This window comes from Hylobates moloch, unplaced genomic scaffold (genome assembly GCF_009828535.3).
Source record: "Hylobates moloch isolate HMO894 unplaced genomic scaffold, HMol_V3 SCAFFOLD_14, whole genome shotgun sequence".
NCBI lineage: Eukaryota > Metazoa > Chordata > Mammalia > Primates > Hylobatidae > Hylobates > Hylobates moloch.
The window spans coordinates 6,901,805-6,922,101 of record NW_026652289.1 but is presented as its reverse complement, the minus strand read 5'-3'; the positions used below and the strand labels follow the sequence as shown (position 1 = coordinate 6,922,101).

Below are 20,297 nucleotides of genomic sequence, written 5' to 3'. Positions count from 1 at the left end.
CACGTGAAATGTTTTTTTCAGATTATTCTTTGGCGTAGAGTTTTTCCGCTTATATTCTGCTTAAAGTCTAAATTAAAGTAGTTTTTTGTTTGGAGGAGTTAAATTCAGGATGTAATATTATTACTGAGTTTGAAAGGATAGTTAAGGTAATGGACGTATCCCATGGATTTTAAAACGATAGAAAAATTGTCCAAGAATGCTTAGTTCTTTTTCCAACAATTTGAATACATAGAAACGCAGCTTTCAGAGATGCCTAATTGTGTATTTGTACTTCGGTCATACTATTTAAAATGTTTTAGAATGCATTTAATCAAAGGTCTGAGAACCTGAGAATCAAAGGTCTAAGAATGCATCAGCATCAATAGGATGCTACTACACTGCCTCTAAAATACATCACACAGGCCGGGTGCAGTGGCTCACGCCTGTAATCCTAGCACTTTGGGAGGCCGAGACAGGCAGATCACCAGGTCAGGAGATCAAGACCATCTTGGCTAACACGGTGAAACCCCGTCTCTACTAAAAATACAAAAACAAAACTAGCCAGGCGTGGTGGCAGGCGCCTGTAATGGAAGCTACTTGAGAGGCTGAGGCGGGAGAATGGCGTGAACCCGGGAGGCGGAGCTTGCAGTGAGCCCAGATCACGCCACTGCACTCCAGCCTGGGCGACAGAGCAAGACTGTCTCAAACAAACAAAAAAAAATTACACTTTGAATTATAACAGTATAAATAGAAGAGTAAATTCACAAAATGTCTCAAACATATAAAGCCTTAACAATGTTAAAACCCTTTTACACAATAATTCCTTCAGAATTTATCTTAGGGAAATAATCATGTACAAGGCTATTCAAAGTGTTATTGTCATACGTATTTTAGAAACCACTTAAGTACTCAACAATAGAAATTAATTGCGTAAAAGTTAACTTCTCAGGCTGAATTTATACTCAAAAATACATCTGTAAATTCTTTAAAAAGAAAAATTTCAAAAAAAGGTTTTTACAAGAAATAAGATTACAAAACTATGTGCAAGCACATTTACCCATGTAACCAACCTGCACATCCTGCACACAGCAGGTAGCCCCTGAACTTAAAAGTTGGAGGAGGAAAAAAAATACCATTGTGTGCAAAGATGCCAACTAATAAATATGGAAGGAATGATGCCATTGGAAAATCTTCAATGGATCCAATACTTGTGGGTAAAAATTTAATGAGAAACAGGATATTTAGATTAGTCTCAAAAGAGCTACTAAAAAAATTAGTTTAATAAGTATATTGGGAGGCCGAGGCAGGTGATCACCTTAAGTCAGGAGTTCGAGACCAGCTTGGCCAAGATGGTGAAACCCCATCTCTACTAAAAACACAAAAAATTAGCTAGATGTGATGGCAGGTGCCTGTAATCCCATCTACTCGGGAGGCTGAGGGAGGAGAATCACGTGAACCCAGGAGGCGGAGGTTCTGTAATCCCATCTACCCAGGAGGCGGAGGCTGCAGTGACCCCAGATCGTGCCACTGAACTCCAGCCTGGGCAACAAGAGTGAAACTCCATCTCCAAAAAAAAAAAATTATCACCATAGTAAGGGGACAAATAAATATCATGTGCCTCCTAATACGATTCATGAAGGACACAATATCATTTATGTTTTATTTCATTTAAAAAACTGTAACAATCTAATCATGAAAATCAGACAAAACTGAGGACACTCTGTAACAATACTTGCTAATATTCAACAAAAGTTAAAGGCCAAGAAAGAGGAAAAAGAAAAAAGGCTGAGAGGGGCTTGTGACAATTAAAAACTAGAGGTTGGGCACAGTGGCTCACGCCTGTAATCCCAACACTTTGGGAGGCCAAGGCAGATGGATCATGAGGTCAGGAGATGGAGACCATCCTGGCTAACACGGTGAAACCCCATCTCTACTAAAAATACAAAAAATACTAAAAAATACAAAAAAATTAGCCGGGTTTGGTGGCGGGTGCCTGTAGTTCCAGTTATTTGGGAGGCTGAGGCAGGAAAATGGCGTGAACCCAGGAGGCAGAGCTTGCAGTGAGTTGAGATTGCACAACTGCACTGTAGCCTGGGCGACAGAGCGAGACTCCGTCTCAAAAAGAAAAAAAAAAGAAAAGAAAAAAAGAAAACTAGAAAGATACAACCACTTAAACACAATGCATGAGGCTTGAACTGGATTCTGGTCCACGGAGCAAAATATATCTAAAAAGATGTTACTATAGACCTGACTAGATAATGCTATCTTATAAATGTTAAATTTGCTGATTAGTAACTATAATTATGATTATGTGGAGAAATTCTAAAAAGATACAGTAGGATCCTCATTTGGTTCTAGAATATACATACACCAAAAAAATTTTTTTTTTTTTTTTTTTTTTTTAAGAATACACCTGTGCAAAAAGAAAAAAGGCTGGGAAAACTTAATGATGTTTGATCTCTAGATCAACCATCTTGGGATTTTTTTTAAGAGAGTGTCTCACTACATTGCCCAGGCTGGTCTTGAACTCCTGGACTCAAGCAATCCTCCCATCTCAGCCTCCCAAAGTGCTAGGAGTTCAGAGCCACCACACCCAGCCCAAGGTTACTGAAAATCCAGTAATCAAATATTGTAATATTTGGTTAATACTGAATATTAATAATGTCATTATTATTATGTTACTATTTTTATTTCTATTTGTTATCAAACATTTCAATTTCTTATCAAATATTTCAATAAATTCAAGTAGTGAAAAAGTTTTTATAAATGCCATACTTTTACCAGTTTAAACACACAGGCACACAAAATGTTAAACAGGTAACTTAAAAATGTCTCCCTCATATAAGTCAGTCATACAGAGAATTTCATGTATGTATGTATATACATGTAGCTGTCTAATATTTAGCAGGCTTTGAATATGCTGATTTGTAAAAAACTGCCAAAATAAGCAGATCAATTTCTGGCTAGGCCTTATAACCCAAATACTCTAAACAAATTCAAGCATGTATCAAGGTACATCTCACTTCACTTACCATATTAAAATAATGTTTCATCTTGGTACCTTTTGTAATATCCCATATAAATATGCTGCCATCGTGTCCTGCAGATAACATAATTCTGGAATCAAAGGGATGCGTCTCCAGAACAAATACTTCATCAGCATGTCCCTTTATTTAACAAAGTCATAACATTAAGGAGGGTTTACAAGTTACAAACTGAAAATTTAAAAATACATACTGTTACAGCATATACTTTTAAAAATGTATTAGACAATAATTTATAATTATAAAAATTTCTAATCATTTCATAGTTTACATGAAACAACTTGTTCAGTATATTATTTTTATAGCTTCAAAATTACAATCATATTTCAAAAAATCTCATTTGTTACACTGCACCAGAAATTACCTACCATTAAGTTATGAAGCAGTTGTCCAGTATAAGAATTCCACACTTTGAGGACATGATCATTCACAGCTGTGACAACAATGCTATCATTTTGATTCCAAGCTATCATTGTTACTTTAGGTTTCATAAACCTTTCCTCTTCGGAAGATAAGTCCCTAACAAAAAAATACACAACATGTACACTTATTTAGATGGTTGACCATACAATGTATACATAGAATCTCTCATCAATACAAAAATAAAGAAATCCAACCCATGTGCCTATCTTATCAACCCTACAGAGAGTTCATCACAGCTGACCCAGAACAGATGGTCTTGAAACAGGTGAGGGCAAAACCTGAAGAAGGGAGGGATAATCTAGAAACAGTATAGAGACTGAATAAGGGCAGATTTTAGGACACCATTACTGCTTATGAAAGCAATGCTTCTTCTTCCTACTTCTTTCCTATTATTTCCTTCCTCTGAAAACAAACCTATTGCTAACACTTACTTTCAACTGTTTCTCTCCATAGAAGACAAAAAACTTTTAGGAACACAAAAATAAGGTAATTCATATTCATATCCCCAATGTTTAGAAAAATAACTGACACACACACGTTCAATCTGAACTGTAAATGGGACTATTCTCATCTCTTTATACAACTTTCCTACAGTCTACTCCTATAGGCCCCTTGGCAAGAATGGTCTTGGATACACATGCCTGGAATGTTTTTCATCCTTTATAAAAGTGTTATGGAGGGCCAGGCACGATGGCTCACGCCTGTAATCCCAGCATCTTGGGAGACCGAGGCAGGCAGATCACAAGGTCAGTAGTTTGAAACCAGCCTGGCCAACATGGTGAAACCCCATCTCTACTAAAAATACAAAAATTAGCCGGGTGTGGTGGCACACACCTGTATTCCCAGCTACTCAGAAGGCTGAGGCGGAAGAATCATTGGAACCTGGGAGACAGAGTCTGCAGTGAGCCAAGACCGCACCATTGCACTCCAGCCTGGGTGAAAGAGCAAGACTACGTTCTCAAAAAATAAAAAAGTGATATGCAAAGGGTCTCTGCATTACAGTAGTCAACAGTGGGGTAGGGAAGGCCTAATGGTTCTGAAATAATAGAATACGTTTTAAGAAATTACAAGCATCGGCCGGGCGCGGTGGCTCACGCCTATAATCCCAGTACTTTTGAGAGGCCAAGGTGGGCGGATCACTTGAGGTCAGGAGTTCCAGACCAACCTGGCCAACAGGGTGAAATCATGCCTCTACAAAAAATACAAAAATTAGCTGGGCATAGCGACGGGCTCCTGTAATTCCAGCTACTTGGGAAGCTGAGGAAGGAGAATCGCTTGAACCCGGGAGGTGGAGGTTGCAATGAGCTGAGACCGTGGCACTCCATCTCAAAAAAAAAAAAAAGAATACAGCTGTAAGAATATAGAATGAGTATTATAAAACAGCTATCTATGTAACTACAAAAAAAAAAAAAAAAAAAAACCAGAAGAGAGAATAATTCTAACTAGATTGATTGGTGTTGGGGGTAGAATAATATTAAGAAGTAAAATGGAGACCGGGCGCGGTGGTTCATGCCTGTAATCCCAGCACTTTGGGAGGCCGAGGCGGGTGGATCACGAGGTCAGGAGATCAAGACCATCCTGGCTAACATGGTGAAACCCCGTCTCTACTAAAAATACAAAAAAAATTAGCCGGGTGTGTGGTGGGCGCCTGTAGTCTCAGCTACTCATGAGGCTGAGGCAGGAGAATGACATGAACCCAGGAGGCGGGGCTTGCAGTGAGCAGAAATCGCACCGCTGCACTCCAGCCTGGGCGACAGAGCAAGACTCTGTCTCAAAAAAAAAAAAAAGTGAAATGGAATAAAGGCAAAGACTCCATTCTTCACTTTAAACTAAAAGGCTTTCGAAGTAATAACATTGCTTTTTTTTTTTTTTTGAGGCGGAGTCTAGCTCCGTCACCCAGGCTGGGGTGTAGTGGCTCCATCTAGGCTCACTGAAACCTGTCTCCTCGGTTCAAGTGATTATCCTGCTTTAGCCTCCCGAGTAGCTGGGATTACAGGCGCAAGCCACCATGTCCAGCTAATTTTTGTATTTTTTTTAGTAGAGGCAGGGTTTCACCATGTTGGCCAGGCTAGTCTCGATATCCTGACCTCAGGTGATCCGCCTGCCTTGGCCTCCCAAAGTGCTGGGAATACAGGCATGAGCCACCATGCCCAGCCACAAATTAATAACTTTGAGTTTACTAACAGATATGTTCCATTTCATCAAGTTGATTCGCCAATATTAGAACACTAAAATAAACAGATCAATCAATTCTTACAGAAAACTGTTTTTCAAGATTTGAAAGCAAGAAAACTTAAAATGAGAAGGTATTTTCTCATGAATAAAATTATAGGAAAAGTCTCCTTCATGGATGGAGTGCGTCAGCAAGAAAACTAAACAGTTTTCAGTCTCATTTAAAAATTTTCATCATTCAAGTTTTGACACTTTCTATTTTCCTTAATAAAACAATAATAGGTGAAACTGACTTTAAATTATCTTCACCCCCATTCCCTTTATTTCAACTAATCAAGGATTGACAGTATTCACTTTCATACTGAGATGTAACACTTTTATAAATATTTTTTAATTTGTTTATAAACAAGGTATCAAATTTCCAGTATATATACTTTTCATTCTCCATCACAGATAATTCCACAAAAACAAGAAGATCAAATTTATTTTGAAAATGCAATACAATTCTTTGAGCTACAGCAGAGAATATAAGTCAATTTCTGTTGTTAAAAACAAAGCATTTGGGAGGCAGAGGTGAGAGGATCACTTGAGCCCAGGAGTTCAAGATGAGCCTGAACAATAGTCTTTACAAAAAATAAACAAAAAAATATTAAAAAAAAAAAAACCATAAACATGAGCTAGGCATGGTGGCTCATGCTCATAGTCCCAGCTACTTGGAAGGCTGAGATGGGGGGACTGCCTGAGGCCGGGATGTCACGGCTGAAGTGAGCCACGATCATACCACTGGCACTCCAGCCTGGGTGACGGAGTGAGACCCTAAAAAATTTTCTTTAAATAAAAATAAAGCAGACATGATTTCCAAAAGACACAATGTGGAAACATTTCTCAGAAAAACTGATGTGAAAAAGTGCAAAGTTAAAATTAGGAAACAAACTCTAAAGTAAAATCTATGACTTTTATTTTTAGACAGAGTCTCGCTCTGTCGCCCAGGCTGGAGCTCAATTTTCTTTTTTAACCTTAACAATAAAGTATGTTTGCTTACCCTATTTCCCAGCCTTGGCTCTAAGCTACTTTTAAATTTTTTCAAAAATCCTATCCACAGAAAAGTATAATTTCCACTCTTAACGTACTTGAGTTAATTTTATCTTTTTTACTCGAAGCTTTTAAATGCAATATCTAAGAAGGAGGTCAATGCTTTGAGCCATAGAAAAAGTATACGTTATTCTTTGCTACACAATGTAAGGATAAATTTATCTGGATGTCTCTGTTCACCTGATATGCAGTAGGCAGCTATTCACGTATACCACAGCTCTTCATAATAGAAGGTAGCTATAATCCCCTCAACAAAATAGCCAATGAGAGACACAGAGAGCGAGAGAGAGAGAGAGAGACACAGATAGAACACCTATGATGCACCTACTTCTAACAATCTCAACTTACCCTGAGATTCTGGTAGCCATATCCAATAAAATGCTCCTCCATTCTAACTGCTCAAATCTCCAAATCCGTGCTGTTCCATCTCTGCTACCACTTAGGAACCTTAAAACATTCAGAACAGGATCTTACTACATTCATACACTTTCCAACAAGGGCTACAATTAGAATCACATGCAAAAAAAGAACGTTAATGTAGCTGTCCTGACAACAGGACAATCCACAGGTGTTACTTCAAAAGACAGGTATTTAGAGCGTATCTGGATGGGGAAAAAAAATTTGGTTTGCTATGATTTGCCCAGCCCTATGAAATAAAACACACCGGCCGGGCGCGGTGGCTCACACTTGTAATCCCAGCACTTTGGGAGGCCGAGGCGGGCAGATCATGAGGTCAGGAGATTGAGACCACGGTGAAACCCCGTCTCTACTAAAAATACAAAAAAATTAGCCGGGCGTGGTGGCGGTCGAGAGGTGAGGCAGGAGAAGGCTGAACCGGAGGCGGACTTGCATGACCGAGATTGCGCTATGCACTCACCTGGCCGAAGACGGAAACACACACCTCAAACTCAATCAATAGCTTTTCAAACAGATTAAGTTTTGAGAATACGGTGTATAAGAATGCCGAGAAGAGGCCACGTGCAGTGGCTCACGTCTGTAATCCCTGCACTTTGGGAGGCCCAGGTGGGTGGATCACAAGGTCAGGAGTTCAAGACCAGCCTGACCAACATGGTGAAACCCCGTCTCTACTAAAAATACAAAAATTAGCCAGGCGTGGTGGCACAGGCCTGTAATCTCAGCTACTCAGGAGGCTAAGACAGGAGAATCACTTGAACCCAGGAGGCGGAGGTTGCAGTGCAGTGAGCCGAGGTTGCACCACTGCACTCCAGCCTAGGCAACAGAGCTAGACTCCGTCTTAAAAATAAATAAATAAATAAGAATGCCAAGAAGAAAAAAAAAAACAGAAAAAAGTTATGAAGTATAGGAAAATAAGAGCAATAGCTCCATTTTAAACATCTTATTTGTTAATTCAAATTAATTCATGTTGGACACTGTGTAAAAATAAATCAATCTATTAACAAACTAAGTTCTCAACAATTAGTTTAGCAAAGGTACCTGACACACGATGGAGGCAAAGAAGGAGTATATGATTTAAGTAATAATTTCTTTGCAGGATATATCACAGTGGTTTCTTAGAAAAGATTTTTTTAACTACCCAAACAAGAAATTTCATGATCCTTACACATAATTTTTTCAGTAAATCAGACATCTAGCCAAAGAAAAATTACTTTTGGTCGCTAGAAGCTGGCAGAACTACAATTCTAAAAACTTACATTTCATGTGTTCTTCCCCCAACCCCTGCCCTAGACACTTTTCATTCAATTAATACATTTACAAATAAATATCTGCAATATACAAAGTGACAGTGACTCCAGTTAATTATATATTATTTCAAAATTTCTGAGTAGATTTCAGATGTTCTGACTACAGAAAAATGCTAAGTATGTGAAGTGGCGGAGATGTTTATTGGCTTGATTTAATCATCCCACAACGTAAATATACATTAAAACACCACAGTGTACTTACTCCATAAAAACAAAAAATAATGGCCGAGCATGGTGGCTCACGCCTGTAATCCCAGCACTTTAGGAGGGCGAGGCAGGCGGATCACCTGAAGTCGGGAGTTCGAGACTAGACTGACCAACATGGAGAAACCCCGTCTCTACTAAAAATACAAAGTTAGCCGGGCATGGTGGCAGGCGCCTGTAATCCCAGCTACTCAGGAGGCTGAGGTAGAAGATTAACTTGAACCCAAGAGGTGGAGGTTGCAGTGAGCCAAGATTGTGCCACTGCACTCCAGCCTGGACAACGAGAGTGAAACTCCATCTCAAAAAATAAATAAATAAAAAATCATAATAATATAAAGGGAAAAAATATACACAAAATGACAGGTTAGCTATACTAATATGTAGCACATTGTATTTGCCTAATAACACACACACACAAAACACACACTTACCGATCACCATTGTTACAAAATTGGATACTATCTACTTTATCCTAAAGGAGGGAAAAGGACAAATACAAAAATGATCATCTACATGATTTGTGAATTTGAAAAAATGAAGTTTTAATGCTAGAAGCCTATTTGCTTTAACAAGCAAAATCTGCACTTGCGCTGCTTAGCCCTGTCATTCAACAAGTTTTATAATTTTAAGTGAAGACTACCTACAAATCCAACAAGACTACTAAAATACAGCTTTCATTTCAAAGAAAGGCACATCTAACAGGAAAAAAAGCCTTGCTTCTAAACTTCAAGCAGTATTTATAATTACATCTGTTTAAAATGACTTATATGGAAGTGAAATGTGTGGAAAGTGCCCAAAATATAGGCTTTAAAGTAGCTAAAAACACGGCATTTTCAATTGTTAAGTTATTTAAATCTGTATTTATCAAATAACCTCTGGATGTGGACTGGCTTCCCAAAAGCTTCAGATAAAAGAAAAGATGACCTGACCCTGACCAGTACTTCGGAACACTGACAGTTTTCTATCTTACTATGCATTATTAAAACCACATTCTTATTTCATGGGCTTGGTTAGATAAACAGGCCCACTTAAAATTAACCCACCCATATCAATTGTCATAATCAAGATTTTGAACATAAAGCTAAAATAACCACTGTAAAATACTAAGCCTCTCAAGTGCTAACCTGAGTTGCCAATGACATACCTCCCCTTTAAATATAATTCCTTGTATGCTTAAATTAAAATTAGAATAGAATTAACAAAAACTATATTGTACCTAGACATTTTCATTTTTATAAATATACAAACATCTCTAACAATATTTTAACTGTCAAATATAATTCAGCAAAATTTAAGATAACATTCGCAAGCAATGACATCTCAGAAGTGCAACTATGATTTAATATTTTAAAACTTAATACCATCAAAAAGTTATAAATGACAGTTCATTTGTTCAACAGAAAAAAAATTAAAGTAGAGCCAATAACAATGCCCCTTAGCAATAACAGGAATAGTATTAACAATTAATCTAAAGGATTTTAAAACGTGGATGCTTACAGTGTGGCTTTCAAGTTCTGCGATTTTTTCGGGTGCTTCAAAACCCAAAAAATACATTCTGATTACGTGATCAGTACTACCTGTTGCTAAAAACATACCACCTGAAATAAAAATGGTAAGGTTTAAACATCCAGTTCATAACAAATACCTGAACAAATCAAATTTCTATATTAAAATATAAAAAAGAAAGATCATTTACTCTAAAACTAAGTTTATCTCAACAGTTGCATTTTCTGACTCACTATATATAGAGCTTATAAAACTGTATCTGTAGCTTTAAAAAACAAAATTAATTCAATCTGGAAACATTCACAATCTCCTCCTGTTTTTTTGTTTGTTTTTTGTTTGTTTTGTTTTTTTGAGACAGAGTCTCGCTCTGTCACCCCAGTCTGGAGCCCAATGGTGTGATCTGGGCTCACTGCAACTTCTACCTCCCAGGTTCAAATAATTCTACTGCCTCAGCCTGCTGAGTAGCTGGGACTACAGGTGTGCACCATGCCCAGGTAATTTTTTTTTTCTTTTTTTTTTTTCCAGAGATGGGTTCTCCCTATGTTGCCAGGGCTGGGCTCGAATTCCTGGGCTGAAGCAATCCTCCCATCTCGGCCTCCCAAAGGACTGGGATTATAGGCATTGAGTCACTGTGCCTGGCCTCCCCATCTGTATTATTAAGGGTGGGAATATAATGCCAATTAAGCACCAGTGCTCTAAAAATATTTTTAAGAAAAGAAGTTCTGCTTTCTAAACAATTTTACATACCTAACCCTAGCTTGTTCACGTTTCCAGATTTTATGAGGGAAAAGTCTTTGACCTATCCTAAAAAAGAGAAAGGTTACCACACAAGTTCACTGTACAAAAAATGAAAAAGAATAATTTCACCAAGATATTATGTGGGAAATAAATTTAAACTATCAAACATATACAGTTTAGCCTATTCGAAGAAAATCACAAGTTTAGATTATCATACAAATAGGACTGGCAGAGGAATCACTTGTGTGGACACCTGAAGCCTCCCTTTTACCAGCCATCTCGTATATCACTGATTACTAACAGAAATCAGAGAAAGGCAGAATGGAGGACTGGAAGAACAAGGCTAACAAAATGAACATCGTAAATTGAACCTAATGAAATAAACATCAGAAGTCATTTACCACGTATCTAATAAAAGTTCTTAGCAATCAAGTGGTCATTTCATAAATTAAAAAAAAAAAAAAAACTAAGAAAAAATGTGAAGAAGTTCTTACCAACACTAAAAGAAGAACAAAGCATTTGAACGCCTGGCCTAGGCTTTTCAGTGAACTTCAGGGGACGTGGGCTTTAAAAGAAGAAGATACTGCTTTAAAATAGATTATTTTACCACATTAACACAGCTTAAAATATTAGTTTTAATGTAGCATATTTAAATATTATAATTTTTTAAGAGACAGGGTCTCACCATGTTGCCCAAACCAGACACAAACTCTTGGGCTCAAGAGACCCTCCAGCCTCAGCCTCCCTAGTGGCTAGGGACCACAGGCGCACAACATCCATCTATAATCTTATTTCTACAATATCTTATTGTATATCAAATATTTCCACAGATTTCCATGTATTTTTACAAAATATAAAAAGATCAAATTAATTATATTTCCTTTAATCCAATACACCCAAAATATCAACATGTAATCCAAATTAATAAAAGATACTTTCATACTCTTTCATATTGAGTCTTTGAAATTTTCCAGTGTATTTGAGACTCAAAATACATCTCAATTTGACAACTCATTTTTTAACAAAAATATTTTATCTATATTTGGATTTCCCAAAACTCATTGAAAATTTCACATACTCAAGTTATTTAAGACATGCTTAATAATTTTCTAATAGGCCAGGAGTGGTGGCTCACGCCTGTGATCCCAGTACTTTGGGAGGCCAAGGCGGGTGGATCACCTGAGGTCAGGAGTTTGAGACTAGCCTGGCCAACCTAGTGAAACTCCGTCTCTACTAAAAATACAAAAAATTAGCTGGGCGTGGTGGCAGGCACCTGTAATCCCAGCTACTCAGGAGGCTGAGGCAGGAGAATCACTTGAACCCAGGAGGCAGAGGCTGCAGTGAGCCAAGATCACACCATCACACTCCAGCCTGGGCAACAGAACGAGACTCCGTCTCAAAAAAAAAAAACAAAACAAAACAAAAGGAAAAAAAATTTTTTAATACATTAATCAATTGTAAGTTTTAAATTTAAATTATCAATTCAGTTCCTCAATTGCACTAGCCACATTTAAAGTGCTCAATGATCATGTATGGCTAGTGACTACTATATTAGACAGCACAGGTATACAATACAGGTCTTATGACTCTCAAATGTTCCTGCCTGAATTTCCAATTATACACCTACTATTTTAAATGTCTTACTTTGTCTTTACAACAATGTGCTAAGATAGAAAAGCTATGCTTCTTTTACAAATCCAGCTATCTACATAATTATAAACAGGAAATAGTCAATATGGCACATGCTATATATAATAAAAATTAAGTTCAAAGGTTAAAAAAAAGCAACAATACACAATTTCTCTTAACAATCAAACTTCATTTCATTAGACTAAACTGTAACTACATTAAAGAAGAAAACTTGTTACATAATTAAAGCCACTTACCTAAATTTTAAGGATTCTAAATCCCATTGCCAAAAGCAAACTGTCCCATCAGCACCAGTGGAAACCATGTATCTTTGAGAGCCTTTGGCCATCGGGCTAAACTAAAAAGTAAAACACATACAATTCAGTTTCCAGAACTTCTACTTAAGTTACAGTTTAACAGTCTTGCAAACTTAACTTCAACTGACACTTTCAGGAAATAAAACACATGAAATCCAAAATACAGGTAATACTACCGTAGTGAAAAAATCATAACCTCTCCATATTCATTTATATGTAATATGATCTCAATAAGCCTATTTTCAGAATAAACAAGACTGGCCAGAAAAACTTTAACAAGGTGGAGATCTAGTCCTACTAGATATTAAAGCATATCACAGAGTGTTAATAATTAAAACGATCAGATAAAACAGGGTACACTGACAGAATGACCAATGGAAAAAATAAAATCCAAAACTAGACCCTATTCAACCTGGGAAAGCTGACTGAAAAACTGGAAGGAAAAATGGGGGAAAACATGAATCCTAATGTAAGACTTAAGTAGAATTAAGGTATTATCTCAAATCTGTTGGGTGAACAACGGATCACTGCATAAATGGTATTACAATTGTGCAGTAATCTGGAAAAAAACTAAATCCATTCCTCAGACTATACATCAGGATACATTTGAAATGGATCAATGATTTAAATATTTTAAAAACAAAACCATAAAATAATGAAACAGAAGAACTATACTGCAGCGCAACTTCAGAATAAGGCTAACATCTGTACTTAATAAAATACCAAAAGTGCTAAACAAGCAAGCTAGAGAAAGGAAGATCAACTAGCCAGACACATGTAGGAAGGATTAAATAGTAGGAAAATGCAAGGAAAACAAAAACACACTAAGCAAAGGAATAATATCAGCACAAGTTCAAAAGCGAGGGGGAATATGGTATATGATAGAAACAAAGATCTATATGAACGAAGTGTTCATTTCTCAAAGTCATGCGGCAATGGGGTAAATGACTAGAGAATCTGGATATAATCAAAGCAGCTTAAAGGGTAACTGTACTTTTCAAGTAAAAACACCAAAAGCAGCCAAACGATTTGTCTTACAGCAATATATAGTATTGATTGAAAGAGAAGAGGCAAGATGTAATAAAAAGCCAAGAGGGAACCCAGTTAATCTAAGAAGCAAGAAGCTTAACTGGAATACAGCTCCACCCTTCTCCCCCTAGAATGGGGAGGAAAGACAAAAAGAGAGGAGCATCAAAACTTGCTGACTCGCCCGAGTGCCGTGGCTCATGCCTGTAATCCCAGCACTTTGGGGGGCCGAGGAGTGAGAATTGCTTGAGTCCAAGAGTTCAAGATCAGCCTGGGTGACGTGGCAAAACCATGTCTCTACAGAAAAATACAAAATTGTCCGGGCGTGGTGTCTCACAGCTGTGATCCCAGTACTATGGGAGGCCAAGGCAGGCAGATTACTTGAGGTCAGGAGTTTGAGGCCAGCCTGGCCAACATGGTGAAACACCATCTCTACTAAAAATACAAAAATTAGCGGGGCATGGTGGTGGATGCCTGTAACACAAAAAGTAGGCAGGAGTGGTGGCGGATGCCCATAATCCCAGCTACTCGGGAGGCTGAGGCAGGAGAATCGCTTGAATGTGGGAGGCAAAGGTTGCAGCAGGCTGAGATGACGCCACTGCACTCCAGCCTGGACAACATAGCAAGACTCCTCCACCTACCAAAAAATATATATATGTATATATACATGTGTATATATACGTATACATGTGTATATATACGTATACATATGTATACATGTGCATATATGTAGACGTATATGTATACATATAAATACACATATATACATATGTAGACATATATACACATATGTCTACCTATACGTGTATGCATATAGGCATACGTGTATATACATGTATGTATACACATATGTATACACGTATAGGTAGACATATATGCATATATGTATATAAACAAATACGTCTATGTATACCTATATGTACATATGTATATATACACGTGTACGTATGTGTACATATACGTATCCGTATATATGCACGTATACACATACATATGTAAACATATATATAAAATAAAATAAAAAATTAGCCAGGCATGGTGACACATGCTTGTAGTCCCAGCTACCCAGGAGGCTGAGGTTGCAAAGAGCCAAGATCACGCCACTGCACTTCAGCCTGGGCAACAGAGTGAGACTCTGTCTCACAAAGCAAACAAACTTGCTGACTCACGAAACATTCAAGATAAAGAAGGAGCTTAGAAAACAAAGACTAATAGTGCCATTAACAGAAAGCAAAGTAAGGAATTATGGATTTTTTTTTTAATGTTGAAAGTGATTGTTTATATCTAAGTAGATATGTTCCAGAATGTGGCCTAACATTGAGCTTTGCAGGCTATCTCATTAAAAGTAATGAGATAAAGTAGTATAATTGAAGTTATATTAGTAGTTGGATATTTTTGTTAATTAAAATTGAAGATTCTTTTATTCCTTTCCTAATAAACTTGCTTTCACTTTAAAAAAAATTTAAACACCTTCCACACTGAATTGCTAATTGAACAAAAAAAATTTTTTTTAATTAAAACATCAGAGTAAAACTCGCAACCTTGCAGAGTACTTTGAGAATTCTAGAGGCCAAGCAGAGTGGCTCATGCCTATAATCCTAGCACTTTGGAAGGCCAAGGCAGGTGGATCACCTGAGGTCAGGAGTTCAAGACCAGCCTGGTCAACATGGTGAAACCCTGTCTCTACTAAAAATACAAAAAATTAGCCAGGCGTGGTAGTGGGCACCTGTAATCCCAGCTACTTGGGAGGCTGAGGCAGGAGAATCGCTTGAACCTGGAAGGCAGAGATTTCAGTGAGCTGAGATCGCACCACTGTACTCCAGCCTGGGCAACAAGAGTGGAACTCTGTCACAAAAAAAAAAAAAAAGAATTCTAAACCTAACTGTCCATGGAAGAATATGTTTAAGTCACCTGTTCTAAATCAAATTTCCAGACATATAAGCAATTTGTAGCTACTTCTGTCCCACTTATATCTTTGTCTATTCATGGACTGATATATACTGTTTTCTTTATAACAGCTGTAAAACATTTTTATATCTCCAGCATGGCTAAACAATCTTTGCCCTTCTTTTGCTGTCCACACTTATTTTTCTCTTTTAAATGAGCTTGATTGGCTGGCTTAGTTCCATAAAAACAAAATCACTGGGATTTCAAATGTAAATACGCTGATTTTATAGCATAATCAGGAAAGATCTGACATCTTTACAATACTGAATCTTCTGATTCAGGAACATGGTAGAGACATTTTCACTTATTTAGACTATTTCCTTCCCCAACCCAAGACTCCGGTCAGTATTTTTAAGACCTTTCTTCATAAACGTATTTCACATTTCCTGTTAAATTTATTCCTATGTGTTTAAGGGGTTTTGTTGCTATTACAAATTATATTCTTCTTCCATTGTATTTAGCACTTGTTTATTGATGGTGTACAATGAAGTTCTGGTTTTTTTTTTTTTTTATTATTATACTTTAGGTTTTAGGGTACATGTGCACAATGTGCAGGTTTGTTACATATGTATCCATGTGCCATGTTGTTTTGCTGCACCCATTAACTCGTCATTTAGCATTAGGTATATCTCCTAATGCTGTCCCTCCCCCCTCCCCCCACCCAAAGTTCTGGTTTTAAGACATAGGTCCTATATATATCTAACCATCATATTAAGCTCTCAGCAGTTCTAACAAGTTTTAACAGAATTCACTAATGAAGCCTCTAAGCTTGAAGTTTTAAAGAGTTGTGATTTGTTTTTGTTTTTTTTTAGTGTCCAACAGGTATTTTTAACCTCTGGGGGCTTCCTTTTACTGTTTCTAAATAGCGACATTTCATCAATCACAGTATCACTGACATACAACCATGTTTTGTTATGCCCCCTCAAGGCCAGTCGCCATTGACTATAATATGTATTTCTGGATATTAAAAATAGTCTTTTTTTTTTTCTAACATGTATTAGCTAAATCCTGCATAAAGGAAACAGTATGAACTATGATTTCTCAAGGTCTTCTTTGGCCTTAGGATTTTAGGATTCCGTGCTACGATCTCATGTGTCTACTTCCAAAGTCCAAAGTATGCTTGAAATCTACACATTTTGAGTGACTACCTAGTATTTACCGCAGGCTCATGAGCTTAAGAACGTCTACTTTTACAACTTGTTCAATGGTAAAATAAGGACTCTTTAATATATGCTGATCCTCTCTTTTGCTATGAAAGAATGTATTATTTATTTTCTTTGGATATACAGCCAATCTTTTTTTGTGAAGAACCTCCAGCCGGGCAGGGTGGCTCATGCTTATAAAGCCCAGTGCTTTGGGAGGCCAATGGAGAAGGATTGCTTGAGGCCAGAAGTTCAAGACTAGCTTGTGAAACATAGCAAGACACTGTCTCTACAAAAAATTAAGAACTAAGTGACAGTGGCACACACTTATAGTCCCAGCTACTCAGAAGGCTGAGGCAGGAGGATGACCTGAGCCCACAAGTTTGAGGCCAAGCGAGCTATGATTACACCACTGCACTCCAGCCTGGGCAAGAGAGAGAGAACCTACCTCTGGGGGAGGTGGGAGAACCTCCATACTGTTTCCCATAATAGCTGTACTAATTTGCATTCTCACCAAAAGTGCATAAGAGTTCCCCTTTCTCCACATCCTTCCCAACATTTGTTATCCTTTGTCTTTTTGAGAACAGCCATTCTGACTGGGGTGAGGTAGTAACTCACTGTGGTTTTGATTTGCATTTTCCTGATAATTAGTGATGTTAAGCATATTTTCATATATCTGGCAGCCATTTGTATGTTTTCTTTTTAGAAATGTCTATTCAGGTCTTTTGCCCATTTGTTAATTGAGTTTTTTTTTTCTATTGAGTTGAGTTCCTTATATGTTCTGGATATTAACCCTTTGTCAGATGCATAGAGTTTACAAGTACTTTCTCCCATTCTTCAGGTTGTCTCTTCGATCTATATTGTTTGTTTCCTTTGCTGTGCAGAAGCTTTGTAGTTTGATGTAATCTCATTTGTCTGTTTTTGCTTTTGTTCCCTATGCTTTTGGGTATATATCCAAAGGGAAATGAAATCAGTATATTGAAGAGATAACTGCACTCCCATGTTTACTGCAGTGCCATTCACAATAGTCAAGATATGAATCAACCTAAACACCCATCTACAGATGGACAAAGAAAATGCCGTGTGTCTGTGTATACACACACACAAAATGGAACATTATAAACAGAATACTCTTCTGTCGTTTGTGGTAATATGGATGAACCTAAAGGCCATTATGTTAAGTGAAATAGCAAGGCACAGAAAGGCAAACACTGTGTAATCTCACTCTTGAATTTTAAAAGTTGATTTCACAGAAGCAGAGAATAGAACAGTTGTTACCTATGGCTGGGGAGTATGGGGGAACGGGGGGACCATGAGAAGTTGTTTCAATGGGTATTAAGTTACAATCAGACAGGAAGAATAAGTTCTGGTGTTCTATTACACAGTAAGGTGAGTACAGCAAATAACAATGTGATGGACATTTCAAGATAGCTAGAAGAGAAGATTTTGAATATTACCACAACAAATAAATGATAAATGCTTAAAGTGATGGATATAATTACCCTCATTTGATCCTTATACAATGCATATACGCACTGAAACATCACACTGTATTCTTTGTCTTTCTACAATTATCATAGGTCAACTAAAAACAAAAAATTTAAAAAGAATGTAGGCTAGGTGTGGTGGCTCACACCTATAATCCCAGCACTTTGGGAGGCCAAGGCGGGAGGACTGCTTGAGCCCAGGAGTTTGACCAGTTTGGGCAACATGGCAAAACCCCATCTCTACCCAAAAAACACACAAAAAAAAACTTAGCCAGGTGTGGTGACACGCACCTGTAGTCCCAGCTACTCCCAGCTACTTAGGAGGGTGAGGGGGGAGCATCACTTGAGTCCAGCCGACAAGAGGTTGCAGTAAGCCAAGATCGCACCACTGCACTCCAGCCTGAGTGACAGAGTAAGACTCCGTCTTAAGAAAAAAAAAAAAAGAACGTATTCGTCAAAAGTAGTTAGCTATCCTGTCAACTGTTAAAATGAAAATCTTTTCCTGTATGCTCACTCATGCATCCTAGGGGAGGTAAAAATTCACGTAACATAAAACCCATCATATGAACCTTTTTTTTGAGTCAGAGTCTCGCTCTGTTGCCCAGGCTGGAGTGCAGTGGTGCGATCTCGGCTCACCGCAAGCTCCGGTTCCCGGGTTCACGCCATTCTCCTGCCTCAGCCTCCCGAGTAGCTGGGACTACAGGCACTGGCCACCATGCTCAGCTAATTTTTTTTTTTACATTTTTAGTAGAGATGGGGTTTCACCATGTTAGCCAGGATGGTCTCCATCTCCTGACCTTGTGATCCGCCCGCCTCGGCCTCCCAAAGTGCTGGGATTACAGGCGTGAGCCACCACGCCCAGCCCATACGAACCATTTTAAAGTCAACAATTCAGTAGCATTTAGTACATGCACAATGCTGTGCAGCCATCACCACTACCTAAGGTCAATAGCTATTATTTCACAAGATAAACTGCAATCTGTCAAGGCATTTTTCAATTCTCTTGGATTTTAAGTAGGCAACCAAACTTTTGGAAAATAAAAGTTTTTTATTGCCAGTATTTCTACTTGTTTTTTTTTTTGAGACAGAGTCTCACACTGTCACCTGGTGGGGAGTGCAGTGGCGCAATCTCTGCTCACTGCAACCTCCGCCTCCCGGCTTCAAGCGATTCTCCTGCCTCAGCCTCCCAGGCAGCTGGGATTACAGGTGCCCACCATCACACCTGGCTAATTTTTTGTATTTTTAACACAGACGGGGTTTCACTATGTTGGTCAGGCTGGTCTGAAACTCCTGACCTCATGATCCGCCCACCTCGGCCTCCCAAAGTGCTAGGATTGCAGACGTGAGCCACCGCGCCCGGCCCATTTTTGTTCTTGCCTAGCAATACTAAAAAAAATGAACAGTTGTAGTAATAGTATAGTGTTCATTTTCTGCAAATATTTAATTTTGTAATATTTTTAATCTAGATAAAGTCGTAATAGTACGATGAGCACCCATGCACTGGTCATCAAGATTCACCAATGGTTAATAGTTTGCAACACTTGCTTCCTGATGTGGATATCACACTGACATGAACCATCCAAATCTACCTTGCCGACATCATCACTTCAGCCCTAAAATCCTTAGTGTGTATCTCCTAACAATGACATTCTCCTACATAACTATGACTATCAATACTTCAAAAACTTACTATTGATAAAACATTATTATATAATCCATATTCAAATTTCCCAAATTTCTCAAGCATCCTTTACAGCTTTTTTCTCTCCTAAATCCAGAACCCAAATCAAGGCTCACACATTACACTAACATTTGTCCCTTTTCCTGAGGTTCCTTACTGAAAAGCTCTCCACCTTTCTATCTTTCT

General features: G+C 38.0%; 1 protein-coding gene across 6 annotated transcripts in view; it reads right to left on the bottom strand.

The window, feature by feature from the left end:
* BRWD1 (bromodomain and WD repeat domain containing 1) overlaps positions 1-20,297 on the bottom strand; it is a 129,074-nt gene that overhangs the window by 82,284 nt on the left and 26,493 nt on the right. For all 6 annotated transcript variants that reach the window (XM_032175931.2, XM_032175928.2, XM_058427926.1 and 3 more), the window contains 7 exons: positions 12,769-12,869; positions 11,377-11,447; positions 10,136-10,236; positions 9,070-9,110; positions 7,059-7,157; positions 3,392-3,542; positions 3,012-3,146 (listed from right to left, as the gene is read on the bottom strand). In XM_032175931.2, the coding sequence (XP_032031822.1) occupies positions 3,012-3,146; positions 3,392-3,542; positions 7,059-7,157; positions 9,070-9,110; positions 10,136-10,236; positions 11,377-11,447; positions 12,769-12,869 (699 nt within the window). The remainder of the gene's footprint in view (positions 1-3,011; positions 3,147-3,391; positions 3,543-7,058; positions 7,158-9,069; positions 9,111-10,135; positions 10,237-11,376; positions 11,448-12,768; positions 12,870-20,297) is intronic.